The sequence below is a fragment of the Lygodium microphyllum genome, chromosome 8, assembly GCF_053477565.2.
Source record: "Lygodium microphyllum isolate KBCC chromosome 8, Lygodium_microphyllum_v1.1.10, whole genome shotgun sequence".
Taxonomy (NCBI): domain Eukaryota; kingdom Viridiplantae; phylum Streptophyta; class Polypodiopsida; order Schizaeales; family Lygodiaceae; genus Lygodium; species Lygodium microphyllum.
The window spans coordinates 4,658,437-4,680,389 of NC_141142.1; the positions used below are offsets into that span (position 1 = coordinate 4,658,437).

The 21,953-nt window shown below is 44.0% G+C and overlaps 1 protein-coding gene across 1 annotated transcript; it reads right to left on the reverse strand.

Moving 5' to 3' along the window:
- Positions 1 to 3,797: 3,797 nt before the first annotated feature.
- LOC148031919 (cytochrome P450 CYP72A616-like) lies at positions 3,798 to 21,308 on the reverse strand. Its single transcript, XM_087682508.1, has 5 exons — positions 20,885 to 21,308; positions 9,223 to 9,446; positions 5,348 to 5,616; positions 4,650 to 5,019; positions 3,798 to 4,566 (listed from the first exon to the last, which is right to left on the reverse strand). The coding sequence occupies exons 1-5, from the start codon at positions 21,201 to 21,203 to the stop codon at positions 4,138 to 4,140; spliced, it is 1,611 nt and encodes a 536-aa protein (XP_087538634.1). The 5' UTR covers positions 21,204 to 21,308; the 3' UTR covers positions 3,798 to 4,137.
- Positions 21,309 to 21,953: the final 645 nt, after the last annotated feature.

A 21,953-nucleotide genomic window follows, 5' to 3' on the forward strand; every position in this document is an offset into this window, starting at 1 on the left:
ATAATCGCATGGAGGAGGAAGTGGAGGACAACAGTGATCTGAACGCCCTACCTGGTTCAAGCGTAAGCTCTCACAAGAGGAAACGCAGTGATGAAAACCTGAATAAAGAGAGCAATGAGACTACAGTTCCCTAGGGACCAAGGCAAACTTTTGGCAATAGTTCCCTCCCTTAGCACAAGCGAAGAGTTCAAGCTTCCAACTAAAGCTAATCCTCAGATCATGTCAAACATCCTTGCTTCCCATCCGCAGAGAAATATGGAGAGGCCAAGAGGCGCTGCAATCCTCAGATCATGTCAAACATCCTTGCTTCCCATCCGCAAAGAAATATGGAGAGGCCAAGAGGTGCTGCAAAAAAGATTACCCTGAACGCCAACAAGGTTTGTAACAATGTTCTGTGCTTCAGTACTAGGGCTGCTCTAGTTTTTTTCAGAGGTAGACAGCCGGAGGCCATGGAAGTTGCAGCCTGGTTTAATGCGATCCTTAAATCGGAGGAGACAGTTGATCTTTACTATGGAGGCAAAGGATTCTTCGAAAGCGCTTTTGATAGAAAGGAAGCAGCCTAGAAAGTATTCCATCAGGGCATCTACTCCTGGGGGCTCGACTTGGTGTACATCATGCCCTGGCAACCATTGAAATTGGGAGAGATTGCCTCAAGAAAGATTGTCCAGTCTGGATGGAAATCCCCAAGCTGCCTGGCTACCTTTGGAATCCTCTAAGCAACATTGCAAACGGGCTGGGCATGTCTTTGAACGTGCCTCTATTGGCTGGCCCCTTTCGTAACCGTTTCTATCTTCGATGGGATACTAGTGTTCAGCAGCCTGAGTACGTGGATATTGAGGTCCCAAGCGTGGGTGATCTCAGGCTCAAACTCTCTTAGAGCAGCAAATTTGTGGGTGCATTCTTCAACTGCAGCCTTTGGGGCCATTACTGCAAGGAGTGTCCTAATGGCAGAGAGTATCCACAGCCTACCAAGACTCCTACTAGCAAAGGGACCTCGGCTGAGGTGGGCCAAAACTGGTAAGCAAGTAGAAGGGTAAGCCCAATCAGTGATGAAGAAGGATGGAAGTAGTCAAAAACTCGAAGAGCAGAAGCAAGCAAAATTCTTTGGTCCCTGGCCAGTGACAGCACTCTAGCAGGGACACCCCCCCCCCCAAAGCTGCACAATTTTTGGAATCATGCAGTAATAACCAAGTCCACCAGAGGTAAAGCCAGTGCTTTCGCCAACATCATTCACATTCCTTTGGACCATCTAGAGAGGAAATTGTTTTTCCTCCCAAATTACTGCTGACAATGGCGGTACAGCACATAAGTCTCTTAATCAATGGTTCAAAGATCACAGCATCTTGGAGGATAACAGCAAAGGCTTTGACAGGGTTGCTGAAAGCACTGTTAATCTCACTAATCGTGGAGAGACTTAAATTAATTTCCATCAATATCAAGGGCCCCAAAAGTGAAGCAAAAATATCTTTACTCTGGAGGTACAGCTTGCAACCGGATGTAATTTTGGTTCAAGAGCACAAACTACAGCATCTGAGTGGTAAGATGTGAATCACCTACAGAGAATTCACTTGTTTTGTGGGAGGGAACCCCAGCAAAGAATCTGGCTGCATAACAATAGTCAGTAGAGATAGGAATCCGGTCTTCAAATTCAGATTTGCAGATGGTAGATTGCTCCACGACAAGTGGAAATGCTCTCCCATTGACATAGTCAAAATATATGGCTTCAACGACTCCTATCTGAGAGGAAAGCAATGGATGTCTCTCAATAATCTGCAAAATTGGCACAGGCTTGATTGGGGGGATTTTAATATGGTTATCAAAGTTTGTGATGCCTCTACTTCTGCTTCCAAACCACTTGGGGATGAATAGGAAGAAAGGGTTCTAGCTGCTAATCATGGCCTTTTGGCTCTCCTAGATGTCTTGCACTCAGACTTCTACTCTCCGACCTGCAGCTCTTTGAGTCCTCCCCTAGGCCAGGCTGGATCATTGGTACTGCAGCAAAGGTCTCTGGCTTCCTTTGGTGGTCAATTTGGAAACAGATTGTAAATGCACTTTGTCATATCATTTTCCAATTATCTTATCCATGAGCTCTTTCGATCTGGAGAGAGTTGATGGTCAACACAGACTCTTAAATGCCAATCCTAGGCACTATAAGCAAGTCGAATTCTCTTATATGCTGAAAGGAGCAGCAGAGAATCTCAGGGGAAGGAGGATAATATTCATCTCTTGCTACAGCATGTTGACAGAGTAATTTCAAGAGGAGAAAATCTCAACCTCACCAAAGATTTTTCTAAGGAAGAACTTCCTACAGCAGTCAACAAATTGAACGCCAAAAAGGCTCCTAGATTTGATGGCATTACAGCAGGTACATTGAAGAGGTTTTGGCATTTCCTCAAGGAGCCTATAGTGAAGCTTAGTAATCATTGTTGAGAGGGTAATCTTCCTCTCTCCTGGAAGAGAAGTATCATAACTCTTCTCCCAAAGCAAAATCAGTGTGCTGAGCTAGCTCACCGGTGCCCAATTTCACTTATCAGTGTTATCTATGAGATCTTCACTAAAGCTTCGACCAACTGGTTAATGCCTATCCTCCAAAAGCACCTGAATAGAGCTCAATACGGATTTAAGGCAGGTTCCTGTTGGACAATGTCCTCAGTGTAATGGTGGCTATCCTCCAAAAGCACCTGAATAGAGCTCAATATGGATTTGTGAAAGGCAGGTCCCTGAGGACATTGTCCAACAGGGACAATGTCCTCAGTGTAATGGTGGTTATAGACTGGGCAAATACCTCAGGGCAGGCAAAAAAAATTGTTTTTACGACTAGATCTGGAGAAGGCTTTTGGTAAGATCTTTGGAGGAAATCATGTTGAAAATGGGTTTTGATAGGAAAATAGCAAGGCTCCCATTGATGCTTGAGGCTGATGCTGAAGCCTTTGTTTCAATTAATGGCACTTTGCTTAAGCCATTTCAAGTTTACAGAGGTGTTCAACAGGGGTCCCCACTAAGTCCTCTGTTGTTTGCCTTGTCTACACACCCTCTATTCTGTTTAATGGATAATTGTGTCACTGATGACCACCTGCAAGCTATCGAGTATAAAAACAAGTAACTGGCATGGGGTGGCCGATAGAGTCGAACAGAACCAAATGGATCTTGGAGAAAATTGGGAAGAAGATCAGCAGCTGGTCATCTACCTCCTGGCCTTCACATGTTCAACTCAAAATCTTGAAGCTATTTGACATACTGATAGGCATTTGGTCTCTTAAGCTGCCTCTGAAAGATCGTGTCTCTTTTTGGAGAGTTGCTTTCGGAGCACTGCTTTATGGACAAAAACTGAAGAAAAGATCCATTAGTGATGGGACATGTTCCTGTTGCAGCAAGGAGTCCCTCAAGCACACTCTTTATGGAATGGCTGTGTAGCATCTTAGGTCTGGCAGGAGTTTATTTCGAAACTCAAACCGCAGGGTTGTGATCAAGATAATGTGCTCTTTTGCATCTTTGGTTTCCAGCATTCCAAACCAGAGCCTATCAGATACACTCAATTTTTTTGAGTCCATTTCAGATCCAAGAAACCCATGGGGGAGCAGGGCCCTGAAATCAGCTGGACTAGCATTCTGTCCAAGTAAAATGGTTTTTGAGTTCCTCCTGTTGGTTAGGTAAACTGGAAAGATGAGCTTTAGCCAGGATTTTAAACTCCTTGGGCTAATTCTCTATTTTGTATTTGGGACATATTTCTTTTTCATAATATAACTATATTATCTGTTCGCGTCTAAAAAGCTCTACCAAGAAAGAACTTACACAAAAGCCATTAACATGAGAGTCCATAATAGCAAAGACACCTTTACATTTGTAAGCCTGAGGACTACAATATTATTAGAGGCTTAGTCAAGATACATCCATAATTAGGAATGTAATTTTGTTAGGGTACCATGCAGCACCCCATACAGGTAGACCAGCCTTGAGCTGCTCCTAGGGCTTGAACCCAAGACCCTGACAAGAACAGACATATCTTACCGATTGGTTTACACACTGCTGGTAATGCATTCAGATCATTTCCAGACCAAGCAGCAGTCAGTATTGAAGAAGCCATGGTCTTAAGACACCACTGTTTTGAAATTTTACAATAACTGACCCATTACAAGGCTATATTAGCTTCTGTAAAATGATCTGCATGCCAGCCTGTGGTTGTAGAGTGATCACTAATCCTGGGGTGTGTTTGTAGTTAGGAGAAACAGAGAACTTAAATCTTTGAAGCATCATGGTAAGAATCAGCTTTGCTTCAAGCAATGCAAATGCTTGCCCAATACAGATACGAGGACCCATAGAAAAAGGAAAGAATGCAGAAGGCACCTTACAAGCATCTCCAATGCCATTGGCAAATCGATGAGGGTCAAATTCTAGTGCACTATCACCCCATATGCTTGTGTCATGGTGCAAGCAAAGAGTAGGTATCAAAAGCCCAACATTGGGTGGCACCAGGATATCGCCCAGTTTCATGGCCTTTGCTGTCTGTCTCACAAGCATAGCTCCAGGTGGGTACAATCTCAATGCTTCATTAAGCACCATGCTAACCTACATATCACACTTTGTGAGAACATTCCTGAAAATGGATACAGTTCAAGCATATAGGACTAAAGGCGCACAAAGTTACTCACCACTTTGATATTGTTAAGTGATTCCACACTCGGAGTCTGCTTGCCACATATCTGCAACACTTCCTCCCTGGTCTTTTCTTGCCATTCTTGATGGCAGGCCAATAACATTGTTGTCCAGGTCATCAGATTTGCTGTAGTCTCATGGCCAGCAAAGAAGAAAGTCTTGCATTCACCCATGATTTCTTCCATGGTCAAGCTTAAATTTTTCTTTGATCCAGTTACCTCATTCTTATTAGCAGCCAAAAGGACCCCCAGCAAGTCATTTCCAACAGTGCCTTGCTTTGCTCTACTTTGGATGATGTTCATCAAATGTTTCTTTATTTGCCTGTTTATTCTCTCAGCATAACGATTTTGAGGAGTGGGTAAAAATCTGGAAACAGAAAGCAGACAGAAGGCAGGTATGAATCCCTCTTCACAACCTGGTTATCTTTTTGGAAGGGGTAGGTTACGGCCAAGTTTAATTAGATTTTCCTACATGCATGCAGAAGTTATTTCCCAGTTGGTTCCCTTGAAAAAGATAATTAGCTACATAAAACCGGAGTAAAGTGATCAATCAGCATCTCAACTGCTTGTAAGTTCCAGACAGGCAGTCTAATTTCTGCTGTGATTTGAGAATTTCTGAATGTTGTTCAATAATCGAGATTGTTCTCCGGGTGGCACTTTGTGGATCTGAAGATGCACGGCATGATAAAACATACCTGTATCCAGGAATGTGAATTGAGCGTCCAAGCTTTGCAACCAAAATCTGCTGCTCTTGTTGTAGCTTAAAAACAAGCTTTCCTTCTTCATAACTACTTCCAAAAGCAGTATGTGCAATTATGTCTGCAGTCAACATCTTGAACTCTTCTTGCACGTTAACTTCAAAGCTCCCTGTAGCTAGAGTAGTGCCCGTTTCATTAGCAAGAAAATAATCGTCCCATTTGTCCAGCATGCATCTGATACAACTGATCATTGTTGGAGCCATTGCCTGTATCAGCAGTTTTGTTAGAAAGACAAAAATGATAATGATCCAGCCCCAGAGCTTTCTATGAAGTATATGTGCTACAGCAACAACTTCACATTATTATCCTTGATACAACTGGTTATTGTTGAAGCCATTACCTGTTAAATCAGTAATTTACTGGGAAGATGCTTCGAAAACTTGTAGGAAGACCAAAGTTGAAAGTTCTAGATGCCACAACAACAACAAATTGAAAAAAATGTATTGCAAGCTGCCCAAAGTGCTGTAGGAGGCTTTGTGTCTAGAGCTAGAAAGAAGTTTTTGCATCAGCACCGGACAATATTGCATCAAAGGCCAGGGCAGACAAAATGCAGCAATATCGAGGCTGAAATGCACATTCAGGCAGCTTCAACATTTCCCTTTAAGGCATCTTTTAAGTTTTGGGTGGGGTGGGGGGGGGTAAGGCCTCTGGTGGCATGTCCTGAATTTGATTCAAGCAGTGAAAATGGCAGTGTCTTTTCTTCTTTCATACTTGATCGCTTCCTAGCAGGGGATCCTTCCACTTCACTTCTTGGTGACCCCCTAAAACTACAAAGGAGGCTAATTCGTTGCAAGCTGAGGTTTTGGCCACATCCAAGATGCTTGACTGGCCTGGTAAGTACACGGTGCATGGTAAGTATACTAGAATGATATGATTGGGTTTGAAGACTATACAAGATGCTGTCATTCCTAGTTAGTTTTGGGTTTATTCATTGCACTGTATCCATCGATACTTTCAGGTTCCTCCAGAGGGCACATTCTGATTTGGACCAACTTGGAGAAACAGCTTTGATGACATTCCACTCTGCTTGCAGTTCAGCCTTCATCCCGACAGTACCATGGGACTAGTTTTTGGGAATAGGGACAGGGACATGAATTGCCATCCTCTATTACAACGAGTTGGGATTGCAACATGGGGATGAGACTAGAATGGTATGGGGATAGTATGGGACCAGGATGGGCAGCTAGAAAATGGTTCTCCCACGTTATTATGCTCCATCCCCATGGTTGCACTGGGCTTTCATGAGCCTGGATGATTTCCTGAAATGATCAGCCAATCACATTTATCATTATATGGTTCAGGCTTAGAGATGGGTGACAGAAAGCAAATAAAGTTGGTATATTCAAGATAGTAAAGCTAAGTGGCACGACCAGTTGCCTCAATTATGGAGGTCTAAGCTTCCTTACCAAGGGAAAGTTCTTATATGGAGGCTTCTTATCAAGGGTGTCCCCACAAAGGATATGCTATGCCGTCACAAGGTCTCCAATGGTAGATATGTCTCCTATACTATAGGTGTTGAGACTCCTATTCATCTTTTTATTTCTTGCCGAGTTGCTAGACAGGTTTCGGTTTTCATTTCTAGTGTACGAACTTCAATGACATGTCAATATACAATCATCCGTTCTTGGGCTTTGGGCAAGATACTGTCCATGGTCACTTTACAACCAAAGCATTGCCTTTTCCATTTTTTGCCTTAGACTAGTCTTTGGCACATTTGGAGGATACGCAATACGTTTATTTTTGATTCAGCCTCAAGTAGCTGTGGTTATTTGGGCCATGTTCAAGGATTGTTATTATGACAAGTTTCAGTTGGTGTGATCCTCAAAGAGGTGGCTGCTCCATGGATGGATATCATCCATGGATTGTTATTATGACAAGTTAGTTCCATAGTTTCGGCTGGTGTGATCCTCAAAGAGGTGGCTGCTCCATGGATGGATATCATCCACATCACCCTAGTTGTGCCGGCTTCGTAATCCCCTTCTATTCTTGTAGCCATGTGATTGTTGTAGCCTTTTGACTCCATGTATTGTTTCTACTTGTCTTTGAGTCAGCTTGGTTGGTTAGAAGGCCCTTTGTAAATACCTCAATTCATTAATTCAAACTTCTTCACAAGCATACAGACTGACAAACTTCTTCACAAACACAAACGCACACTCCTCGTAAGGATGGCCTGCCCTTGGGGATGTCTGTTGACTTGATCATTAACAAGGAAGAGACTGGAGTGCTCTCTGATGGCAGGTGTGCTGAAGAAGTTTCTGATTACTCTGTCCAGAAGGGCCTGAATGTGCCACATCACTGCATCCCAAGAGGGTTTCTCTGTGCCTTTTGAGCTCCAGCAAAAATAGTCCTAGGCGTTCAAGATCCTCATATTCCATGAGCCACTGTGGTGGCCCAAACCCATCTCAGAAGTGAAAAAGAAATGTCCTCTAACCTCATAGTATACTGTACAATAGCAAATGTAGTGCTCCTCAGTCTGTCTCTGTCCCCAAAAGCTGGCAGATATGTTTCACTGCTGTGATGCCCTCATATCTCCCTATCTCTATCCTTAGCTGGCTGATGATATGCAGACCTTGGTATAAGCACATTGCGGCTGCAAGCTCACAAGGCAATCATAATACTAGTCGCTAAGGAGGAGTACTGTCTGGTGGCAGCCGTGGTGAAGAAATTTGTGAGTACTCTCTGTCCAGATGGGCCTGAAGATGCAGCACCTCTGTGTCTCAAGGGGTTTGAGCTCCAGCAAAAACAGCCCTTGCATCTCTGATCCTCGTACTCCCAAACTCATCTCAGAAGGCAAAGTGCTATCTCCCCTAATCTAGCAACACACAGAACAGTGGCATGTGTAGTGCTCCTCAGTGTGCCTCTATCCTCAAAAGCTGGCAGGTATGATTCTCTGCTGCGATGCCCTCATATCTCCCAATCTCCGTCCTCAGCTGGCGTGATGATGTTCAGACCTGGTTAATAACACATTTAGGCTGCAAGCTCACAACAAAACGATCATAAGACCTTTTTTCCAGGATAAATGCTTGAATAAAGAGGTTGGAGCAACCTTTCCCTTCTACAACCCCATCAAAGCATTTGAATCTTAGAGGCCATGAATGGTGCCTATGGTCCTAGTAAAAATTTAACCATCTCTGTCTAAGCTAATAGCATTGTATCTTTATTGCAGATTTGACAGTTAACTGACTTTTGTCTCTGAACTCAGCAGATATGTAGGTATCTCGAGGCCTTCCTCCTATCCCCTTCGAAAGAAAGAAAATGTGGCTATGATGACATTAAGAAATGTGTTTGACTATGTGGTGTGTGACTTTTTAGATCATGTTGCCAAGCACAAGCAGTGTAACATTTTCCCAGCCATGCCAAAACAACCTGTAAATCGAAACAAACTAATGAACTAAAACTCAGACCCTCAGCTTCCAGAATCCTCACTTGAACTAAGACATGAAATACTAATTACTGATTAGGGCTTGGGACACCAACTGTTTCATCCAAAATTAGGAGGGTAAAAAGGACTTCAAGAAATCGAGATGTAAGAACTTGATCCAGAACCTTAATTTTGTCAGTAAAGAATGCTGGGCCAACTATTCGCCTATGTTGACCACATCTTCCTCTTTCAAGAGAGCTCACCCACCGTATGTCAAGTTTCTGGTCTCAAACTGAGCTGCTTAAAAAGGCCAAATTTGCTGGAAAAAAATTACCGAATAACATGAAATACTAATTACTGGTTAGGGCTTGGGACACCAACTGTTGCATCCAAAAATTAAGAGGCCAAGAAGGACTTCAAGAAATTGAGATGTAAGAACTCAATCTAGAACCTTAATTTTGTCGGTAAAGAATGCTGGGCCGACTATTCGCCTATGTTGAGCCCACCTTCCTCCTTCCAGAGAGCCAACAGAATCACCCACCATATCTCTAGCTTCTGGTCTCAAACTGAGCTTCTTAAAATGGCCAAATTTGTTGGACAAAATTTCTCGAATAAGCTCTGGGTTAGACACAGGTAGCACAGCCCGATAACCCATCCAAAAGACAAACCGATCACCTGAAACCACCATATGTTAAGGAGAAAATATTAGCCCCTGACTGAACTGGTCACAACTCCTCACTAGCAAGTCCATCCTAATCGAAGTATGTAGACTAATGTTTTTGCCTAAAAGCAGAAAGCTTGTAATACAGGATGGATGCTTTTGCAATCATCTAAAAGATAAGAGTTTCAAACATTTTTTACTTAATCACATAGGAAACCCTCGTAAATCGTCAAGAATAGCTGTCAAGTAGCTCTTGATTATACAATTGTGTGGTGCTAGAAAGTTTCACCTGGTTAAACTGCAGAGGTAAAATACTGCCAAGAAGCTTAACTTCTGAGGACATTTAAAAAAGCACTACCCTTCGGATCAAAATCACATTCATATGATCTTTGATGGAATGATCTTTGATGGATCACAGAGAACAAAAATAGATCAGAAATATAGCATCAGCAATGTGCCTCTCATCATTAACCCACAAACAGCGAGGTATCACACAATCAATCAAAGAAACAGGCTACTTGACCTGCTATAAGATAGCTGAAACATCAGCAATTAGTTGGAAATGTCACATTAGCGGTTGTGGCTGGCAGCAAATCGCAAGTGGACCAGGTACAAAAACAGTTTCAGTTTTTAGATCATGACTCCATCAATCCTTAGTTTCCCACTTTATTTCAGCACAGTTTTCAAAAAAAAAAAAAAACCCCAAAAACCACCTTCATTATGAACTCTTTGGTCTGTCCAATTTTGTAGAGCAGATAACAATCTTCAAATGAGTTCTCTAATGCAATAAAGGCAATCCCAAAACGGAAAGTTTCTTCCTAGATAATTGTCCAAGTTAATGTGATGCATTGCAAAGAGCTAACAATACATCACAACTATGCGTCACCATTGTGCCTCTAATTACTAATCTACAACACGGGGAATATACCACACAAGCAAAAAGAGAGAAAGAGACCATAGTACCAGCGTAAGAGAGTAGCACATCAAATTCAGTTGACTTGACCAAAGTTCCATCAACAGTTGGCTAGCAGGGCAGTTAAACCAGGGGTCAAATGACCATGCTGAAAAAGGTTTCAATTCCTCGGTTGCAGTTCATCATCACATCATCAGCGTCTGCTCTTGCCTAAGTGCTACAGCACAAACTCCAGCAGTGGGATACAAAGTTGTACCAGCATTCCCGTTTGGTCAGATTAACACTACTTTTAATAGAGGATTGCAGATGCATAGAACTATCTTTTTGGATGCTTGGATGAGCCTGACCTCTCAGCATTTAAACTCTGCTATTCAATATTCCACTTCAGTTCAGCATTCCACTAATAGATATTTCTGGTACTGATTATAGTAAGTGTTACATTTAATGCAGAATAGAGTTCCTCTCCAGGGCACCAGACGAGATTGAACACTTCCCTCTACTATGGATTGATCTAAACATGGAAGGCATGATGGGATGATGCTCAAGTAACAAAGGTTAGAAGGGCCTGCAAGCCATGAGCAACAAGTGGCGCTTCAGAAACACCAAGTGGCACTACAGTAGCAGCAACAGAGCTTTCACCACCTTCCTAAAAGGTGAGATTCCAGAAGAGGTATGTGGAGCAGCCCAAGGGTTTGGTCATAAGTCATGAGTATTGTCTATATTGCTAGAAGGCCCTTTATGGCTTGAAGCAAGCTCCTCAAGCAAGGTATCATTCTTCCTTGTCAGTTTTGTACTCACCTCTTTCATCACCTTCCCAAAAGGTGAGATTCCAGAAGAGGTATGTGGAGCAGCCCAAGGCTTTGATCATAAGTCATGAGCATTGTGTATATTGCTAGAAGGCCCTTTATGGCTTGAAGCAAGCTCCTCAAGCAAGGTATCATCACATTGATTCCCTCCTTTTGTTACACAATTCATCCAGTCTGTTGGCTGTGAATCACTTCTTTTTATCAACTGATAATTTACATTGCTTGATTATATTTTATGTACATAAGCTTATGATTATACATTCTCATGCCATTATGGTTGCTGATATCATGCATTTGCTCTGCACTACATTTGTAATGATTGGCTTAGTTACTTACCTTGTTTCCTTGGTGTGAGACATTAGGTCCTGATTCCACCACTCATGAAAGGGATAAGAGAACCCAAAAGGCAGAAGGGATCCTCATCAGTTGTAGTTTTGTACGAAGTGTCAGCTGCTTACAGCCAAAGCTTGATCCAACACTCTTTCCTTTGAATCCTTGAAGCCACCCCACTATCCTATCCAAGACAGGTCTTCAACACTAGCCACTGCCATGCCATTGGCTCCTAGCATCTAAGCTAGTTGACACAACCAACCAGTTGGTTTAACCCTTCATCGATGATGTAGTCAGATCATTACTAGTTGAGCCTGCCCTGCACATCCTGGATATGCAAGGCATACACTATTCTTTTTTATCGTTCATCCATCCACATTTCCACATCTATATGCATGCTTTCACTTCGAGGCTATTTTGATTGTTCACTTGATTTTTCCATCACCTAGGTCCCACCATACGTGCCCAATTACTTAAAAACGCGCCCAATGATAGGATCTCTTATCTCTACATCCAAAACACTCACACACAAAGTTTCTTTCATGTGTTTCCATATATCATGTCAAAAGATGACGTACCAACGAGACAGTAGGGATGCGAATGAAGTGACTGACTATGGAGGAGGGAGCCTTCCCATAAATAAGCACATAAAATACTAGGTCTGCAAGGGGTTTGCGGGTTGGAACACGGAGTGAACTCGGCAAACATGGGGAAGAGAAGAGAAGAGAGAAGAAACTCTAATAAATGGAATGATGAAGATCTTAATCATGGAGTGAATGTGATACAAGGGAACAAGGGTGCCATAGCACAAGGAAGATAATGAAGACAGCCACGAACCACAAACTGCAATGTCCTCCTAAAGGGGTGTGAGGGTAGTGGAGAGGCTAGAGAGAAGAGGTGATGGACTGAATGAATCAACCGTAAGGAATGAATGACAGAGTGGCCTATAAATAGGCACAGTCAATTAGGATGGCGCCCCTTTTCAAGGCCACAAACCCAAAACGCAAAAACATAAACTGCGGGTGAAGGGTGAAGGGTTTCTCAACACCCCCTCTCAAGCCCAAAAAGGGAAAGAAAAGAAGAGTGAGGTGGACATAGAATGCTACATACTGAAGAATGCTCATGCAACAGGTGCTACTTGGACAGTGTCCCTCGTGGGAGAATTGTTCACTTGCCCAAGTGCACTAGTACAAAGATGATGAAAACATGCAATGTAGAGGAGGAACATCGGACTTTGTGTGGTGTCGAGAACCATAAGGATATGCCTGTACTCAATCTCTTCTAGAGTTGGCTCCATGCCGACCAAGTAACTAAGGCAAGGAGAAGAGGAGGAAGAAGATGTAGAGGATCCCTGAGATCCAAGATTTCCACCTGAAAGGTAACCTGTAGTAAAGAACAATAGACATGGTGAACTAGAGAACCCGAAACTCAACCTCAGGAGAGAAGCCACTAGCTCCGTGCATCCATACGGGAAGGAATACAAAGGCCGAGTCACCAAGTCACGGCTGAACCTCCAAGGCCTTGATCTAGATAGATCCTCAAGATCCTGGGAATCAATAGTTGAGATGACCGCTAGAAGGAAGCCACCCCATCCAAGGTTAGAAGAAGAAGGTAAAAGGCCTCCACCAAGGTGTGCGAAGGATTGAGGGGTGGGTGGAGACTCGCATTGAAACTAGAGGAATAGAAGCCCCCGCTGAAGTCGCAATAGATGTAGATGCTATTAAAAGATGGCGTACCAGCGAGACAGTAGGGTTTGCGGGGAGGAACACGGAGTGAACTCGGCAAACATGGAGAAAAGTAGAAAAGAGAGAAGAAACTCTGATGAATGGAATGATGAAGATCTAAATCATGGAGTGAATGTGATACAAGGGAACAAGGGTGCCGTAGCACAAGGAAGATAATGAAGACAGCCACAAACCACGAACCGCAATGTCCTCTTAAAGGGGTATGAGGGTAGTGGAGAGGCTGGAGAGAAGAGGTGACGAACTGAATGAATCAGCCGTGAGAATGAATGAGAGAGTGACCTATAAATAGCCATAGTCAGTCTAGGATGGCGCCCCCTTTTGGGGCTGCAAACCCTAAACGCAAACCGCACAAATGCAAAAAACGCAAACTACAGGTGAAGGGTGAAGGGTTTCTCAACACCCCCTCTCAAGCCCAAAAAGGAAAACAAGAGTAGAGTGAGGTGAAGATGCAGTGCTACATGTTGAAGAATACTTATGCAGCGAGTGTCACTTGGGCAGTGTCCCTCGTGGGGAAATTGTTCACTTGCCCAAGCGCCCTCATGGAGGAATGTCGAACTTTGTGTGGTGCCGAGAACTATAAGGATATGCCCGTACTCGAGCTCGGGAGGTGGCTCCATGCTGACCAAGTGACCAAGGCAAAAAGAGAGGAGGAGAAAGAAGAAATAGGGAATCCCGAATATCCAAGATTTCCACCTGAAAGGTAACCTACAGTAAAAAATAGTAGAAAAAGTGAACTAGAGAACCCGAAACTCAACCTCAAGAGAGAAGCCACTAGCTCCATGCATCCATGCTGGAAGGAATACTAAGGCCTTGTCAACAAATCGCGGCTAAACCTCCGAGGTCTCGATCTAGGTGGTACCTGAAGATCCTCAGTATCAATAGAAGAGATGACTGGTCGAAGACAGCCACCCCAAGAAAGTAGAGGATGAGTAAAGAGCTTCATGTGGAGTAGGTTCTCCCTCTGACGTGGGAAGTGGAGGGGCCCCCGGTGAAGTCGAAGAAGAAGTAGATGCCCCCTCTGAGAGCAAAGAATAAGTAGATAGGGAATCCAAAAACTCATGGATCACAAACTCTGAAATGTCTGATGACGAAGGAAGTGCTGCCGGTCAAGCCGAAGAAGGTATCTAGGGTGCGGGTGCCGAAGAGCTCCCAGAGATAGCCTCTCGAACCTGAGTAGTCGAGTGTGGGGAAGGATGGGGCTCAGAATAAACAAGAGGTGGGCAACAATCGTAGTCTCTCAATGGAGCGGATTGGGTAGCTGAAGAAGAAGAAGGAGTCAAGCAGCCATTGTCTCTCGAAGAAGCGAGCTAATGAGGAGACGGTATCAAATAATCACTGTCTCTCGATAGAGTGGATTGCAAAACCACGAGCCATGGTAGCCACTGTACCCGAAAATAGGTGGGAGAAGACTGCCGCTGGCATTGCACCCATCTCCAGGAGATCGTAGCACCAATCGATCCTCCATGTGCTCGAAAGGACTTTGTGCGCAATGAATGCATCTTATTACCTTGAGCATAGTACTCTGATAGCCGATGTAGAACAATCTCTGTGGCCCAGAAAGGAGAGGTGGCACAAGGAGTGTCTAGTGGAAGATGCATGTACTCCGGAGGGGTGGGAAGCAAAGGTCGAGGTCGGCAAGCATTGGTGGTGTGTCCAATGATGCCACAATAGGAGCACCCAGTAGTTTGGTCATCTATTGGTAAAGAAGCCATGGATACCAGTGTGCCTTGCTAAAGAAGGAAGAGGTCAACCACCATGAACCATGAACTGCAATATCCACCTCAAGGAGTGTGAGGATAGTGTGAAGCATGAACCGCAATGTCCATCTCAACGGGTGGGAGGACAGTGGAAAGTGAGCTGCCAGTGGGAGGAGGATGTGACCAACAATAAGAGATTGCAACCAATAGAAAAACGCAGGTGAGAAGAGAGACTAAAAATGCAGGCAAGACGGTTTGCAGGAGAGAGAAAGACTAAAAACGTAGAAAACAAGTGAGAGACTAAAAACGTAGACAAGACAGCTTGCAAGAGAGAGAAAGACTAAAAACGTGGGCAACATGTGAGAGAAAGACTAAAAACGCAGGCAACAGGACTGTGATGACATGGCAAGTTGTACAGCAGCAGGTCTGCACAAGAACATTTGCCTAGCTGGAATCAGCTCCAAACTGCGAGAAGAGGACTCGAAATCAGACGCTAACTGATGGAGACAGCAATGGACAGCTTTGGCTGAGATGTCCTCCATGAACGGGATGTGGACAACAAGATGAAACACCTGAAATCCATAAAACGAGATTTTGATGCAACGGAAGAAAAAGAGAAGTGGATGCCGGACCCGCCACCGGTCTTTGCCTTCACTGGAATGGAGGATCTTTGCCACTATTTGAGCGGATCCAGCTCTAATACCATGTCAAAAGATGACGTACCAGTGAGACAGTAGGGTTTGCGGGGAGGAACACGGAGTGAACTCGGCAAACATGAAGAAGAGAATAGAAGAGAGAATAAACTCTCATGAATGGAATAGTAAAGATCTAAACCATGGAGTGAATGTGATACAAGGAAACAAGGGTGCCATAGCACAAGGAAGATAATGAAGATAGCCACGAATCATAAACCGCAACGTCCTCCTGAAGGGGTGTGAGGGTAGAGGAGAAGCTGGAGAGAAGAGGTGACGGACTGAATGAATCAACCATGAGGAATGAACGAGAGTGGTCTATAAATAGGCATAGTCAATCTAGGATAGCGCCCTTTTTGGGACTGCAAACCCTAAATACAAACCGCAGAAACGCAAAAGACACAAACTGCAGGTGAAGGGTGAAGGGTTTTTCAACAGATTTCCCCTTAAGGAGCAAAGAAGATTATCCCCCTCTAAAGTAGATAGGGAATCCAAAAACTCATGGATCATGGACTCCGAAATGTCTGATGACAAAGGAAGTGCTATCAGTCATGCCGAAGAAGGTATTTGGGGTGCCGAAGAGCTCCCAGAGGTAGCCTCTCGAACCTAAGTAGTCACGAGTAGGGAAGAGTGGGGCTCAAAATGAGCAAGAGGTAGGCAACAGTCGTTGTCTCTCAGTGGAGCAGACTGGGTAGCCGAAGAAGAGGAAGAAATTGAGCAACCACTGTCTCTCGAAGGAGCGGATTGACAAGGAGTCGATATCTAACAATCGCTCTCTCGATGAAGCGAACTACAGAACCCCGGGCCATGGTAGCCACTATACCCGAAAATAGGTGGAAGAAGATTGCTACTAGCATTGCGACAATGTCCAAGAGGTCGTAGCGTCAATCAATCCTCCATGTACTCGAAAGGACTTAGTGCGCATCAGATGAGCCTTATTGCCTTGAGCATAGTACTCTAATAGCTGATGTAGATCATTCTCTTGTAGCCCAAAAAGGAGAGGTGGCACAAGGAGTGCCTGGTGGAAGATGCATATATTCCGGGAAGCAAACTGAATAGCCAAAGAAGAGGAAGAAATCGAGCAACCAGTGTCACTTGAAGGAGCGGATTGACAAGGAGACGATATCAAACAATCGCTATCTCTCGATGGAGCAAACTGCAAAACCCCGGGCCAAGATAGCCACTGTATTCGAAAATAGGTGGGAGAAGATTGCCACTTGCATTGCGACAATCTCTAGGTCGTAGCGCCAATCGATCCTCCATGTGCTCGAAAGGACTTAGTGCGCATCGAATGCGTCTTATTGCCTTGAGCATAGTACTCTAATAATCGATGTACAACGTTCTCTGTGGCCCAAAAAGGAGAGATGGCACAAGGAGTGCCTGGTGGAAGATGCATATACTCCGAGGGGATAGGGAGCAAAGGTCGAAGTTGGCAAGCTTCGGTGGTGTGTCCAATGATACCACAGTAGGAGCACCCAATAGTCTGGTCATCTGTTGATAAAGAAGCCATGGATACCAGTGTCCTTCTTGAAGAAGGAAGAGGTCAGCTACCATAAACCGCGAACCACAATGTCCGCCTCAAGGGGTGTAAGGGCAATGTGAAGCACAAACCGTAATTTCCACCTCAAGAGGTGGGAGGGTAGTGAAAGGGCTGAAACTAGGCTGCAAGTGGAAGGATGGGACCAGCAGAGTAAGAGGTTGCAACCAATAGAAAAATGCAGGTGATGAGAGAGAAAGACTAAAAACGCAAGTGAGGAGAGAGAAAGACTAAAAACGCAAGCTACAAGAAAGAGAAAGACTAGAAACGCAAGAAAAACCAACAACAGCAGTCAATATGCTAAAATCAGCTCCGAATAGTATAGCAGGCTGAAAACATACGCCAGACTGTTGTAGACAACAATGGCCAGCTTGAACTACAATGTCCTCCGCATCCGGGGTATGGGCAGCAAGCTAAAATACCTGCAATCTATAAAAATGAGATTGTTTTCTGAATGGAGAGTAATCAACAACAATCACTAAACAGCTGCAAACTGCGGATGGAAGGCTAGAAACAGGCGCCAGACTGTAGATGATAGCAAGGGACAGCTGAGACTGCCATGTCCTCCGCAAAAGGGGTGTGGGCAGCAAGCTGAAAACACCTAAAACCTGCAAAAACGAGATATTGATGCAGTGGAAAAAGAAGAGAAGTGGATGCCGAACCCGCTACCGATCTTTGCCTTCACTGGAGTGGAGGATCTTTGCCGTTGTTTGAGCAGATCCAACTCTAATACCATGTCAAAGGATGACATACCAGCAAGACAATAGGGTTTGCAAGGAGAAACATTGAGTGAACTTAGCAAACATGGAGAAGAAAAGAGAAGAGAGAGAAACTCTGATAAATGGATTGATGAAGATCTAAATCATGAAGTGAATGTGATACAAGGAAACCCTAAACGCAAAATGCAAAAACGCAAACTACGGGTGAAGGGTGAAGGGTTTCTCAACTTATCATACGTACACAAGTATGCAAGTATGATTGGAGTATGACAAGTTCCAAGCCTAAATTATAGATGGCCCAAAATTCAACTTATCCCCTAAAGAGAAATGTATTGAATGCACATGTAATCAAACAACAAGAATTTATGGCATCTTTCCTTCTCTCTCTTCTAGCCTATCCTTCTTGACTACCATCCCAACCAGCCCTATTTTTCCTTATCTTCTCCTCTCTCTTCAATCCACACAACTCATTCCCTCCCACAATTCCCCGCACCTCTTTTTTCCCAGCCCTCTTACCTCTTCCATTGGCAAGCAACTCTGGTCACATAACAACCAATTGGTATTTTGTTCTTGCTCATTTGCTAAGGCATTGTCACAAAACATGCGCACATGTCATACACAATAGACACAACTATACACCCTCAAACCCATCTGCACACTCACTAGGCACATAGAGCACACTTCACAATGGACACAACTCACACTCACAATGACCAACTATACACGCACTCAAACCCACCTGCACACTCACTAAGCACATAGGGCATTACACTTCACCACCAAGTTACACACCACTCTTAGTCACATTAGACATCACACTAATGCTCTACACAGCACATTAAGCTACACCACACACACACACTTAACACTCCGCACAACACATTAAGCTACCCCACACGCACACACGCATACACGCACTAGCCATCACACATAACAAACATACCACACGGTTAGTCGCACTAGGCATTGCGTGCGCAATGAAACACTCCAAGAGACAAACTTAGTCACACAAAGAAACATGCACAATACACAAATAGGGCATTGCACAAATCACACCCCCATCATACACATACTTAGGCACGACACTAAGATAGAAACACACATGTCCACCTAGTCGCAAGTTTGCAAGCACACTAGCACCCTTAGGATACTCACATAGAAACACTCACGGGACTTGGGCACTATACACACTCTTAGACATTAAGCATAGGACCGCATACGAGCATATAAGCACTAGTTCCGTGGCAGGACTCTAAATCAAGTGGGTGGTCCACTTGCCTCTTAGGGGAAAGAGTTGTATGCATCTGAAATAGGTCACTGTACTCCTCAAGTAAGGCTTGCAAGTCTGAATCATTAGATATTGCAGAGGGCTGACCGGAATTTTCCTTATTCAATTGCAAAACAAAGATTTGTGAGCATTTCTTAAACTCCCGTTTGAGTTGCTCTGTTGTAATGAGCTGAAAATCAGCATGATCTTGAAGTCCCTCTAGGTGAATGGGATGTTTATGCATCATAAACTCCATGTAGAGCTGAGAGAAGTCCATAGCAATTTTTCCCAATTTTTTCAGCCAATCACAACCCAATACAACATCAATGGGGCCCATATCTAAGGCAATTAGGTCAACCAGTGCCACATAATGTTTAGCCAAGACACAACTCGTTGTGCTAGCATTGAGACCCAATAAACTAGTCCATTGTAGAAATTAATAAAAATAGAAAGGCGATAAGTTCTCATACACAAGAGGTCATCTATTTGTAAATAAGAAAATTTATTGAAAAAATAACATAATTTTTTTTTAAAATATTGAGAAATATAAAACTAGAATATTCAATGACAAGATGGCAACAGGATGGGCTTCCTAATGAGTTGTTTTTAATCCATGTTGAGCAGCTTAGGGACCCATTGAGTCACCTGTGTCAGCAAGTGTGGAATTCCGGTAGGATGCCTTTAGATTGAAAGATTGCTATCATTCGGTTATTGCCTAAGGTTCCCTCTCTGACATGTTTGAAATAATGAAGATCCATTTCTGTTATGGGTTCTTTGTATAAAATCTTCTCTAAAATCATTGTCAAGAGATTGCAAAAAGTATTCCCGCACTTGGTTCATCCACGTCAATATGGTTTCATTAAGGGTCAAAATATAATGCTTAACATTTTTAATGTTCAATTGGTGATTGATTATGCCAAAGCCTCAAGTCAGCAGGAGGTTATGCTTCAACTTGATCTTGAAAAGGCATTTGATCATGTAAACTGAGCTTTCTACGACCTTGGTTATTGAAAGCTAGGGCCCAGCTTTCTTGAAATAGGAAACTCAATCACTCGAAGAGGGGAATCCATGTCCACAAGGCAATGGAGAGCCTAGTTCCAAATAAAGACACTACATGTCGCAGAGCGATACTGCAGTTTTGAGCTAGCTGTCATTCATGAGAAGCAAGTGCATACCATAGTAAGCATGGAATGGCCATTTTCTCGCTTCTTGTCCCAATCCCATCCCAGCTTCATACCCTCCCAGTTCCGTCTCCATGTTAGAGTTCCCTCTCGTGGTGAGACAGGACGGTGATTCCTACTCTCGTTCTTGTTCCCAACCCCAAAACTGGTCCCATGTTACTACAGTGTGCACATCTATTCGGATTTCTGTTCATACAGCCCCTTAAATGCTTGTATATAGTCCTTTAAGCGACTTTAGATTACCTTGCTTCCTAGCTAACAAGATCGCTAGGCCCTTGTCTCATCTCCCCTCGAGGATTTTCCACAGCCATGTCTGGTCTCTTGCATTCTTGCTCTATTGTGTGCCCTTCTCAACGTTTTGGTTGATTAATGTTCATGTATTGTGAGAGAGGATAGCACCATGCATGATGGTCACGCCAATCTTCTCTACTCGAGAGAGAAAGAAGCCATGTAAGTTTTTTCGAGTAAGAAGCCATCTAAGTTGAGCCTCGAAGCAATTAGAATATACGTCATTAACGTTGTCAGAATCAATGGGACGGAAGAAGAGCGATCTAATGATGCGTACCGAGCTCTTTCTTCCACCGACAGTAATGGGGCAAGATGCGAGGGGCGATGTCGTGGCAGCCGTGAGGCAGCTCAGGAGGAGACGAGAGGGCGGCCTCGAACATTCTGGAAATCTCCGGCAGGTTCCCCACCAGCGGCCGATAGGGCAGGCACGTGACGCCTTGCCCCTCGAAGGCTCGCTTGATGCTCAATGGCTCCCACCATAACGTCCTCCACAGCCTCTCCACCACAAACCCTACCAGTAGCAGCCCAACGGTAACCAGCAACACGGCCCCCGCACCTTCCTCCATAGCTCGGGCCTGTTCCCCTATCAGAACCATTAGCACGATGCTGTAAATGTGCTAGCGTGCACTTCCGTCCACAGCACGACACCGTGAATAATAATGGGCTGATAATGAGCTGATTGTTACTAGGCGCACTTATTAGCAGCACTCAAAATATCTCTTGTCCTGCATGTCGATAAGGGTGAAGTCGCTTTTTTTTTAAGCTTTCAACGTTGAAATCTTTGCCCCTAGACTCTAGCGGCGGCTACTCCCAAGCTTGTGATGACGATTTCGACTTTCGAATTGAATCTCTTCCCTAGTAGAAAACCTTCCTCTATGCCATTGCGGTGTGATGCACCCGCATTTATCACTCACTCAATACGGCATAGAAAGGTAACACAATATGTGAGAGCAAGGTATACTCTTGTATTATTCAATCAAAGAAACAGTATAACATAGGCACATCCTAGGACTACACCCTCATGACACCGCACATAAGAGGATTCACCACTAGGTATTGGGAATCACACGTAAAGTGGAAACCAAGCAAAACTTAGAGTCACTACTACTCCCTATATAGATGTTTTTGGCAGCCCTAACACTCACCCCCGCTTACTAGATTGCTATCCTCAGCAATCTAAGGGTAGAGGTTATTTGACTCAACCAAGGTCTTAACATAGCTTTTGCTAACAAGCTGGCCAATGTCTACCGGTCTACAACTTATGAGACATTTGCTGGGTCTTAATGTAATCTTTACTATCAGATTGGTCAGTGTCTACTGCACTAGGACTTGGGGGTCTTAACACA